The sequence below is a fragment of the Maniola hyperantus genome, chromosome 12, assembly GCF_902806685.2.
Source record: "Maniola hyperantus chromosome 12, iAphHyp1.2, whole genome shotgun sequence".
NCBI classification, from domain to species: domain Eukaryota; kingdom Metazoa; phylum Arthropoda; class Insecta; order Lepidoptera; family Nymphalidae; genus Maniola; species Maniola hyperantus.
Window position 1 is genome coordinate 12,203,840 of NC_048547.1, and position 12,663 is coordinate 12,216,502.

General features: G+C 37.4%; 1 protein-coding gene across 1 annotated transcript; it reads right to left on the minus strand.

Moving 5' to 3' along the window:
• Positions 1 to 923: 923 nt before the first annotated feature.
• LOC117986810 (protein CutA homolog) lies at positions 924 to 5,415 on the minus strand. The gene is made up of 3 exons (XM_069502348.1): positions 5,137 to 5,415; positions 3,998 to 4,155; positions 924 to 2,146 (listed from the first exon to the last, which is right to left on the minus strand). Exons 1-3 carry the CDS (start codon positions 5,243 to 5,245, stop codon positions 1,982 to 1,984), a joined length of 432 nt encoding a protein of 143 aa, XP_069358449.1. The 5' UTR covers positions 5,246 to 5,415; the 3' UTR covers positions 924 to 1,981.
• Positions 5,416 to 12,663: the final 7,248 nt, after the last annotated feature.

Genomic DNA, 12,663 nt, shown 5'->3' on the forward strand with positions numbered 1-12,663 from the left:
GTCAATGTTTTAGGAGCTACGACGCCCCCTGCTTGCGTCACTGCGCGCTACGAAACTCGTAGACGGCTACAGACTACAGATTCTACAGTCTCTACAGAACAGCTACGGATTACAATAGAGGAAAAGGAAAAATCGGAATCCTATACGAACGTCTACAATATAGCTCGGCTCTCTCTTTGAATGCTGTTAACATTTAACAATGCCCCTTTTAAGCTTTTTAAATACTTATCTAGTTATTTTAAACATATCTACTTTTCCGATTGCACAATATAAGTTCAACTTTCTCGCGCTTTCAGTTTTATATTACGACTTTACTTGAAATTGATCCTTATTTCTACATTTTTTATGAATCGCTCCTTCAAATATGCGGTACCCTGTCAATGCATAATATAGGTTAGAATAAATGTAATCACGCGTAGAAGACAGTTTCGAATTATTTTGATAAGACTTTGTGTAAGTATGACATGTATCAATTTCTGTAAGAAATTTTAAGTCCTCAGATTTTCTATTTGTTTTTACTCGGGAACTTTGCATCGCTTGTAGCTTTAGTTTTGACCATCAGAAAGTGTATACAATAGTAGGTACCTACTTTGAATAATTTTTTGACTGACTTGAAATCTCAAATTGAATTACGGCGGATCGAATTCGTAAAACCTGCATCAATCATTAATACAATATCAATTGTTGTGATTGGCTGAATTTGTGCGATTCTTGTTGCAACAATGCATTGTAGCCATTAGTGAGCGAGAACCAATCAGAGGTGATTGCGATCGTGACATTATAGCTGTCATTCTACCGCAATCGAGCAGCTAAATTCACTGATGTCTTGAACGGAAATTCACTCAATCTCATAACTATCATTGTAGGTATGTATGTTAGTAGAATTGATGTATATTATAAAAGACATATAAAACACGAAAGATATTGAGCATTTTATTTAACAAATACATAAATAAGATATATATTTATTTCATAATTATAATTATTCTGTTCGAACTACAAATACAAATCATTTATTTGCTGATATACCTATGCATATATTTATTTGTATTTGTTTGTAATAAAATAGCATTAGACTTAATTTAATCAGACAAAATGTATATATTATCTAGGTATTAAGCTATATAAATATAAATTGCCGTTTTTACATTATTTATAAAAGCTTAGATAATTATATTGTGGGTAACAATTTGTATACATTATACATATTATAATAAGTATTAAGTATAAAACATTTTTTAAAGCGTTGTAGAGCGTTGTGTCTGTCACTCATACTAATATGCCGTTTTGTCGGTCTCAACGACAGAGACAATGCTCTACAAATCTGCTGTCTCCTTCTAAAAGTCGATGTACATTACTTTCGCGTACTGTACTTTTCAGGATGGCACTAATCTCGCGCGCTATCTATCACTATCACTATCTACAAGCATATTATCATTAAAAGCAACTTTACAGTGCGACAAGGCTCTTTTGGCACTTGAATGACATTGACAGGGGGGCGCTGTTGGAGATTGTTCTGCTTAGACTATTCAAACCATAGAGATATAAAGAGTTGCCCTAATGTCCTATAGAAAATAGCGGATCGGAAACTAGCTAGAGCTAGCTAAAGTTTACATGAATAAAAAAACATTCTATTCTATTCTATCGAAATTTTCATAAGTGTGTAAGAGACAACACTACATTTCAACATAACTATAAAAACAGGGTTTCGGCACAATCCGCCATTTGCTGTGCTAGCGTAAGTACTTGTTTTTCTTGTAAATAAATAACCTAATCTGTTGTTGACAGCTGATTAGCTGATACTATGAACAAGCGCCGCCATTTTCTGTGCTAAAAATACACGGTAAAACCATAGATATTTTCTCTCTATTAGTTTAAATACTCTAAGATTGAAACAAGAACAAAGGGGACGCCTGACGGCCACGTTAGTTCCAATTTTCGTCACGCGCCAAAAAAGCCTTGTCGCACTGTACACAGCATTCTAATCCTTCTCAGGCACTGTATCACCGATCCACTTCAAATATGGCGGGTTTCCATTCTTGATGGGCAGGGAGATCACCTCACACACCTCATATGGATGTACTGACCTGACGTACTCTGTTAGTTTGTCCACTTGCGATGTGCGGGTCTTTATCATTAGTAGGGCCTGGAAAATACGGAAAAAGTTCTTAGAGCACACTTTGGCAGTGTTTTCATGTGATTATATTATTCGGATTAACATAGGATTAACACTGTGAGATAAATAAGTTAAACATTAAAAGAAATGAGGATGTGACAATCAAATGGAATTTGTAATATGTAAATAGCGCCGATTTGTTGTCTTTACCTAAACTAAATTTGTGTCTGCATCTTTTTTCTTTCTAATATTGCTAAAACAAGGCGGAACATGAATTTTACATTCAAAAACACTAAATTTTAGTTCACGCTACAAATTTAAACAATAGGCTCGCGACTGGCAGCTAAAATCACACAGTTTGACGGCATTAAATTAAATTTAGCGGCCTACGAAAATACGATCATGTATCAGAGTTCCGTGCTAAACTAAAGTGGCTGCCAGTATCTCGGCGGAGGGAGATGCACGCTTTGTCGCTCCTATATCGTATTCTGTACTACCCTCAAACACCATCATACTTAAAAGAACGGTTTTCCTATCTTGGTGAGAACAATCAGTTCTCCCTCCGCTCCAGCACCGACAATAAGCTTATGACTCCACACAGCTGCACGGTATACTATGGTAACTCTTTCACCAGTAACAGTGTCAAACTCTGGAATTCACTCCCAGCTGGAATACGTCAGGCGAAATCCTTAAACTCCTTCAAAAATCGTTTGAAGAACTATATTTATCTATGTAAACAGAATTATGTAGTATATTATAGAGATATGTATATAGGTATATATATTTATATATATTTGTGTATTATTAGAATGTACTGTGTATGTAGTCTAATTTATAATAATATAATATACCTAGGGCCATTTTCGGCTGCCGCACCAACCCGTGCTTTCGTGATTCCTTTCGTCAAAGGTTGCCTGGAAGAGATCGCTTTAGCGATAAGGCCGCCTTTGCATGCTACAGCTATTAGATTAAGATCCTGTATTGTGTTTTTTCAATGTTTACTTTGTGTTGTGTGCAATAAAGTGTAAATAAATAAATAAATAAAAAAAATTTAAAACTGTCAAAGTGTGTCTGTTTTTTTTCATACTAAATTAGTAAGAAGAGGATGCGAATACTCTAAAATTTGGTTGTGCTCATAATCAGTACCAATGGCACTGATTCCGTTGTCCTTCTCTAAACTAATTTTAAAGTATCTGCATCCTTTTCTTTTTAACAATGCTAAAAAGGGCCAGAACATAAATGTTACATTTAAAGACTCTAAATTTTAGTTTAAACAGTAGGCTCGCAACTGTTCGCTAAAATCACGGGTTTTACCATCTAAAAATAAAATTTGAAACTGTCAAACTGCGTCTGTCCTTTTCATATTACATTAGTAAGAAGACTATGCGAATACTCTAAAATTAGGTTGTGCTCAGAATCAGTACCAATGTCACCCTAAAACGCGCCAAAAATCGCACGTCAGAGGTCAGTTGGCTGCGTGACGGCTGCGTTTAGAAATGGACGCAGTCGCCTAATGCATGTCACCCAGAAAACACGTCAAACATCGCACGTCAGATGTCAGTTCGGCTGCGTTCAGAAATTCATGGTTTTCGGATTTATTCCTTTACTTGTACTATAAGACCTACCTTCCTAAGTTCCTACCATGATTCCAGGTCAACAGTAAGTACCCTATAGGTTATCTTGAGAGACACAACGGACAGACAGACACAACAAAGTGATCCTATAAAGGTTCCGTATTCATTTTCAGGTATGGAACCCTAAAACGTGTTATTTCTTATACAATGGTATGGAACCTCTGTTGTGCGAGTCTGACTCACACTCGACCGATTTTTATGAGTATGATGAAATAAAAAGTTGATAATAGAAGATGATATAAATTACCTCACTGTCTTCATTGATTTCATCCTTCCACTCATAAATGGATGTAACTTCGGGCACAATGTTAACACAGGCGGCCAGTTTATTCTTCACTAGGCCATGCCCAATCGTCTTACCCACATCTTTGTTGGGTACAGTTACATATGCCACTGAGTATTTATCTGAAAATCCATACTAATATTATAAATGCGAAAGTGTCTTGTCTGTCTGTCTGCTAGCTTTTCACGGCTCAACCGTTCAACCGATTTTGATGAAATTTGGTACAGAGTTAGCTAATACCCCAGGGAAGGACATAGGCTACTTTTTATCATGGAAAATTAAAGAGTTCCCATGGGATTTTATAAAACCTAAATCCACGCATCATCTAGTATTAACATAAAATAAAATAAAATTAATTTTATTATTTTATTGTTCCATTTTCCCATTGTCTTCTTATAATAATAAATTGGACCAACAAACAACCATTTATTATAAACTAGCTAATGCTTGCGACTTTGTACGCGTTGATTGAGGTTTTTAAAAATCCTGTGAGAACTGTTTGATTTTCCAGGATAAAAATAGCCTATGTCACTCTCCAGGTCTTTATGTATACCCATGCAAAAAATCATGTCAATCCGTTGCACCGTTGCGACGTGATTGAAGAACAAACAAACACACTTTCTCCTATTTTATAATATGGGTACTGATTAAAAACAACTAGGTACATATAATTGATAATTATAATTATTTAAATTTAGTATATATTAGTGTGTGTAAACATACGCTGGTCAAGTGTGGATTAGCAGACATTGTATAGTAGATTACACAAAAAGCCAGCTATTAGTTGCTGAAAGGAAAATTTTCTGGAAGATTCTGGGACCAGCCAGGCAAAGGATGGTGGCTAGAGTCTAGACACAGAAAAGATCAGGAGATTGGTGTGGGGAGCAAAATAAAGTAACATAATTGGAGAGCAATTTGGTGTTTTAACTGGCTTGGATGGAAGAGGATTGTGCTGCAAGCAGCCAAGAGCATAGGTACTTGATTCGTCCAACAAGAAAACACTGTTGGACTTGGACGTTCCAGGTATTGCTGGATGGACGAACTGTGGAAAGACCTGCACTTAAAGCTATTTGGGGGTGAATAGGATTTGTAAGTATATTTACCGGCATCCACATTGCTCGAAGACATATTCGTTTGAATCAATGCGAAACAGGGCCGTAAAATTGAGAAATACAACGTAAAAAGATATTTCTTGTTTAAATTTATGAGCATTTTAAGTCCAAGTTTACTGTTTTTAGTTTTTTTTAGAGGCAAAATAATACATTCCCGGTGTTTCAATTTTCAAGGTGCTTTGCACAGGTGCTTTGGTGGTGCTTACATTACAATTATTTACAATCGATTTTGATTTCTTCAATTTTCCAATTTCGTTCGTATTTTTGTTTGACAAATGACAGTTGACAGTCAGTGTTTCCACTCACTATTTTGGTCTTACCCCAGCTGCGCGATTGCGGGAGAATGACAGCTACAATGTCACGATCGCAATAATCTCTGATTGGTTAACGCTCGCTCACTATTGGCTACAATGCATTGTTGCAACAAGAATCGCACAAATTCAGCCAATCAGAACAATTGAGATTGTAATAATGATTGATGCAGGTTTTAGACAATCGCCCTACTGTTCTGTATACACCATAAATTACCCTGATTTTTTCAAAATATCCTGATTTAGAGCACATAGTTAGTTAGTTATCTAAATAGAAAAGGAAAAGGTGACTGACTGATCTATCAACGCACAGGTCAAACTACAGGAAATTTGGCATGCAGATAGCAGATAGCTATTATGACGCAGGCATCCGCTAAGACAGGATTTTTGAAAATTTAACCCCTAAAGGGTCACCCCCAATAGGTGTTTAGTGTAGTTATAATATATTATAATATAATTTGTAATAGTTATAATTAAAAATAAAAACATCATAACTATTATTACATTTTAAATAATATAATTTCATTTTTCTAATTCTTGAGTCCTGAAACAAAGCATTTGTTTGGCAATAATTATTTTGAACTAGATGATGCCCGGATTTAGGTTTTTAAAAATCCCGTGGGAACTATTAGGTATTGATTTTAGGGAATAAAAAGGAGTTTATGTCCTTGTCCGGAATGTAAGCTAACTCTTTACCAAATTTTGGCCGTGAAAAGACAGCAGACTACAAGTCAGACAGACAGTATGGATGTATAAAAGAAAAATTATGGCCAAACTCCTGCTTCACATATTATGACCAACCACCATATTCGCATTTGACTGAGAGTTATAGTTAATAACTAGCTTATGCTCGCGACTTCGTTCGCGCGGACTACACAAACTTCAAACCCCTATCTCACCCCCTTAGGGGTTGAATTTTTAAAAAATCCTTTCTTAGCGGACGTCCTACGTCATAATAGCTATCTGCATGCCAAATTTCAGCCCGATCCGTCCAGTAGTTTGAGCTGTGCGTTGATAGATCAGTCAGTCAGTCAGTCAGTCACCTTTTCCTTTTATATATTTAGATTATTATAACTTATGCGAATAATTATGAATCTACTCAGCTAATGATTGTATCTATAAAAACGGGCCAAGTGCGAGTCAGACTCGCACTTGGCTGGTTTTAGGTTTTACCTCTAATTAACCTAAATACCTGTTAAAATCGAAAACACCCTAAGGGGTACCCAATATTTGTCATTTTACCCTAAAATTGGGTGAATTACCTAAAAGTGGAAACACTGTACACTTGACAGCACCTTGACAAGAAGGCAATGACAAATGAATGACAGCTTGAAGACCATAGACTAACAACTAAAAATCAAATACTTCTTAGGGCCGGTTGTTTCAAACCATTGGTCTTCGTAAGATACGTTCGTTAAAATTTAACAGACGTAGACGAACTTTAACATCTGTTAATTTAAGAGCGTTGCTTCATTGTACAAAAAACTGTTCGTCATTGTTATTTTGGTTGCGAAACTAACCCTATAAATTACTTATTTCTCCGTATCCTTTTTATTTCATTTAATATTAAATTATATAGTTGTTAATATTGCTACTTCGCATTTTAAACACTTTTTCTTTCTTACACATTCTCTTTCATCTTGAATAAAACTACCATTAATAGCATTGAATTAAATTGATTCCATTATAATTTGTAAATAAAACGTTCTGTATGTAGGAAGTATGAAGTTACGAACTGATTTGACGATCACCAATGGCGCCAGCACTGGTTAACGTAAACGTAACTTCTTAACTAACGTTAGCGCTAATAGATGCCGAATCAACGCTTTTTCTATACTTACGTTCGTTAGCGCCATATTTAAAGGTTACGTGTCCGTCAAAATTTGTTGAAACAACCGGCCCAGTATCTACTACTATCTTGGCGCGTGGTGAAAATCGAACCTAACGTCCCCTTTGTTTTTGTTTGAAATATTCTAAGCTTTGTTCTCCAACAGCGCCCCCCTGTCGATGTCATTGTCAAGTGGCCAAGCGAGCCTTGTCGCACTGTAGTTGTCAATCAAAATCTTAATAATCAATATTATTATATCCAAAGAAGTTGGAAGTACCAACTACAATATATCTCACGTCTTGGTAGATGCCGTAGATGCCCGAGCTGATGCGGAGGGCGGACTGTGGTAGGGATAGTTTTTTTGTTTGGCTCTGAACATAGAGATTAATTATTATGGTCTCGACTCTCGCGCCGCTCTGCTCTGAAATTAACTCAAAGCATAGGTAGGTAGGTAACTACACATAATTATTTATTATTATTCTAACTGAACTCAGTTAAAATGCCTAAAACAACAAAATAAACTAGGTACCTACTTTTTCTAAATTTCCCGCCACACATTATCGGTCCACCCCCCATCATAAAAGGAAATGAGTATAGAAAGAAATGGGTTGTTGATACTTGATAGACACATACACACACACGCACCCACACAAAACACACACATACACACTTAACACACGCACTCGCATACATGCACACCACTATCACTTGTAATAAACACGGTATAACATGTCCGACCTTAACGCACCAAATTGTAATAACATTTATTCAAGTTTTTAGAAATGGAGAAGGCAACCCACTGTAATACAGTGTTTACTAGTGCAGGGGTTGCCCATTCATACGTCTACTAGACCTAGGTCTACTTAATTATTACTTGTTTTTATCTGTATTTTATATGTAATTTAATATGTAATATGTAGTTAAATAAAGATTTGAAAGAGTCATATACCTAGGTACCTACTTAGACTTTATTTAATTAGATTTAGACATGATTTAGACCTAAAGCAAGAATACAATGATACCTACACTTATAATTTTGAAAACTTTATTACAATTAACATTTATTAGGTACTTTATACATTTACCTAGGTAACTAATTGATACGAAGTATTTTACACGAACAGCATATGGGTACTTCGACATAGTCTATTGCACTTTGATTTTTATCATTAACCATAAATCATTTCTCGCAGTACAGATTTCTGGATACAACACCTTTGTAGTTGGGTATGAATCCAATCAAGTCGCTTGCATTTGATTCTCTATACTAGAACAAAAGAAAAAGAAAATTATCTGTAAAATAATTCTAAAATATGTAGGTATTCTGAAATAAGAGCTAAATGCATTTAGCTATCTTGCTCTAACAGTAAGTGTCACAATAGGGTTCATTTCTAAAGGTACCTACCTAATTTATTCTGAGCTTAGAATATTCAAATCATCGACATAGGAATACCTACGTACGTAGGTAGTACTTGCAAATTCTTTGATTCAAATAAAGACACAAAGGGGAGTGGGGACAACTTGACGGCAACGTTAGTTCCGATTTTTTGCCAGCGCCAAGATAGCCTTGGCGCACTGTTTTCAATACTATCAACTTAGCGAGGCCTTCGAGTTTCAAAATCTTAGGAACTTACCTTGCAAATTGCAGTATTGAATTTTTTGGACAGGGTTAATTTTATCCTTCCAAATATAACGCATTATTCCTTTGGCGTCTTTTGCTTTCGTGGGAGCCATTTGCTGCAAACAAGAAAAATAATAAAATTAATATAGTTTTTATAGGTAGCCTACGTACATAGGTTCAATAAATTTACGTAGGTAGTTGTTAGGTGCGTTCCAGTACGCAGCAGAAAATAATGTAAGTACATCGAGCTTTAGAATGAGATTTCGGCTTTGTAGAGCATTGTCTGTCATTCATACCTATGTGTACCGTTTTCGGTCTCAACTCTCAACGACAGAGACAATATTGCCCTACAAAACTGCTATCTCTTTCTAAAAGTCGATGTACCTACCTACATTATTTTCGGCCGCGTACTGTACCTACTATATTTTTATCTTCATTGACATGTTCTTTGAAAGTCGTTACTTGTTGCAAATATGAAGCCGCATCCGTAAAAGCTCCGCATTAATTGATGCGGATGCGGATGTCTGAATTAATGCTAATGTTCCGCATTTGCGGATGCGGATGCGAATATCCGTAACACCCCTAGTATGCCCTAAAAATGGGCGATAAGAAACTTTCAGTGTTTTCAGTTAGGTAAGCATCGGAGTAGGTACCTATAGTACTCGTCAGGGCGAGAGCGCAATCGGAGTATGAGGCGGGGGGACGCCCCGCACACCGCACGTCACGCACCGGGTTAGCCCGGACCCTGTGTGGTCCCCTCCCCGATTACCATCCCGACCAGTCGCGGGTTTTACGTAGGTTTACCTTCTTTGTGATGTCACAGAGCTCTTCTCTACCATGATTGAATCTGAAGCCAAGATCTATTTCAACTTCATCTTTATTGAATAACGTATTTTTGCTTTTGAGCTGAAAGAAAAACAAAACATAGGTAAGTAATTATGTATTAAACTTATGTTAAGATGAATAATTTAAATTATCCCCGACATGTGAAATAAATGGGTCTGTTTGTGAATTGTGATGTACCTGATATCCTGCTTCCAAAGCCAGCCCTACCATAGGGCGAAGGGAGCGGCCGTGCCGCTCCGGGGGCGCCACGGTGGTAAAAAAATAAAGGGAAAAATTATATATTTTAAATGAATTCTTTACTGAATTTTTCATAATTTCTTTAAAATTGTTTTTGTTAAACAGTGATCGCTCGCAACTTTTCAGTATCGGGATGACGATTTTCTGTACGCGATATGGGTAACAGGAGACACCACGAACGGCGACGGGAATCTCCCGTAGGTATCTGTGACGTCTGCTCCAGAATGGGGGGAGTGCCTGATGGGGTCAGGAAGCGGAAAGCAAAAACTTGTAGAGAGTCAAGAAGGGCGCCCCGGGAAAGAGCATCGAGCAAGTACCGAACCGGGCGTCCTCCCCGCGTTTCGGCCCATATAACCGCAAGGTAGGTTGGGCCATGGGTGATGGTGGGTTGTCCCCCCGCCTCCTACCCCGAGTGGCCATCTACACCTGTCGCGTACTATACTTACCTTAACATGAGACCATAATACACAAAGAAGAAATGTCCTTACCTCTTTAATCAAGTCTTGTACTAACTCCGTGGGGTAATCATCCACGTGGTCACAGATCCGATTTCTTCGCATTCATCGTACGCGTTCGCTTGCAGTACAACAGCTGAAGGAAGTTTCTTTTAAGACATAAGTGCATTGTCAAAAAATAAGGACTAGCAGAAAAGTCCCTAAAATCAGATTCCCCTTCCTTGAATACAGACGTTAGTTGAACCATTCAAGCATCGTAAGATCTCATACGAGTACTTGGGCCATAACCAGAACGCTAGCAAAAACTTCACTCGAGAGTCATCGCTCGTCATCACCAACCGATATACAGCTGGACCTAGGTCTCTTGTAGAGATTTCCATACGCTACCTTAATCCAGAGACTCCTTGCGACCGTTTGATATTGTGGTCTGTCTCACCGGGGGGACCTAGCCTAGCGGGGCGGTATGCCAACACTTGCGCTTTTCCGATGAGAGGTTCGCCATTACATGCATCTTGAACAATCTGTTCTTCGAACTATGTTGACCCGCCCATTGCCCTTTCAGCTTCGCAAAACCCCTTAAATCGGGTAACTATTATCAGTTCTTGCATTTCACGAGGGCGAGCGGGCTCATGCTTGTGTTTAAGGTTCGTATCGGTAGAAGTAAGGTACACTAATGTGTGCGTTTGCGAGCGCTTGCTCGCGTTGGTCCGACATGCTGGCTGCGTGCGTCACTTACGCAATGCCCATGTATGTAAGACGTAACCACAAGTAATTTCACTTCGCCTTCGTGAATGTAAGAACTGTAGGACATATAATATACCTTGATTCTTTTCTGAGAAGAAGTAAAACAAATATTAATTTTAAACAATAAATAACTTACAATTTGAAGCGCAGTAGCAATACCACGTGATAGAGCCATGGGTAGCCTCCAAAGGCGAGGATTCACAACTTATTAATCGTTTGTTACTTGGTAGTACATTTAATTACACGCAATAACTCTGTACGTTTACGTCATGACTTTCTGACCAAAACACTAGAACTCTTATTTCTCATTTTTAGGGCTCCGTACCTCAAAAGAAAAACGGAACCCTTATATAGGATCACTTTGTTGTTTGTTGTCTGTCTGTCGGTCTGTCAGAAGAAATCTACAGGGTACTTCCCGTTGACCTAGAATCATAAGTTTGGCAGGTACGTAGGTCTTATAGCAACATTCGGGGAAAACTCTGAAAACCGTGAATTTGGATTTACATCACACAAAAAAATTAAATTGTGGTCATGAACTACTAATAATTAGTATTTTCATTTTCGAAAGTAAGATAACTATATCAAGGGGGGGTATCATGTGAAAGGGGTTCGAAAACAGATTTTATTTATTGTTATGAATCATAGTTTTGAATTATCGTGCAAAATGTCGAAAAAATACGACTGTACTATGTAACGCTCGGTGCGCGAGCCTGACTCGCACTTGGCCGGTTTTTATTTTACGATGTTTTACTTCACCGCTAAAGTAAAGTGATATTTAATTTATAAATATAAAAGGAAAAGCTGGCTGACTGACTGGCTGACCGATCTATCAACGCACAGCTCAAACCACTAGACGGATCGAGCTGTTTGGCATGCAGATAGCTATTATGACGCAGGTATCCGCTTAGAAAAGGATTTTTGAAAATTCAACCCCTAAGGGGGTAAAAAAGGGGTTTGAAATTTATGTAGCCTTAGCTATTAGGCGTAGGCTATCACCGGCTCTAATTAAAAGTAAAACTAAGTGTTTAATAATTGTTCTTTTAGTCGTGTTTCCTAGGCATATAGCTATTATTATTCGTTTAAATCTAAATAGCTACAATAGGTTCTTATTAGGATTTCCCAGAATGCGTATAAATAAATAATTGCTAAGTAACGGGAAAAATTTGCAGCAAGAGGATATGAAGAAGGAAGGTGTAAAAGATTGATTACAAACTAGCTTTAATTACGTAGATAACGACGTAACCACGTCATAGTCACGTAGCACTAGCTTAGCGTTAATACTCTGCTGTACTATTATATTACCGTAGTATAGTACTTTAGGTACCTTAACCAAGGTTATCTTAAATAATAAGACTATTTTTTTATTTATTCTGATGTAGAAGTTAGCCTGATGATGCAGTCTAGATGGGAGGCGGGCTAACTTGGAAGGGGACATCTGGACTATACATTTTTCAGTCAAGGTTCTAACGATGACCT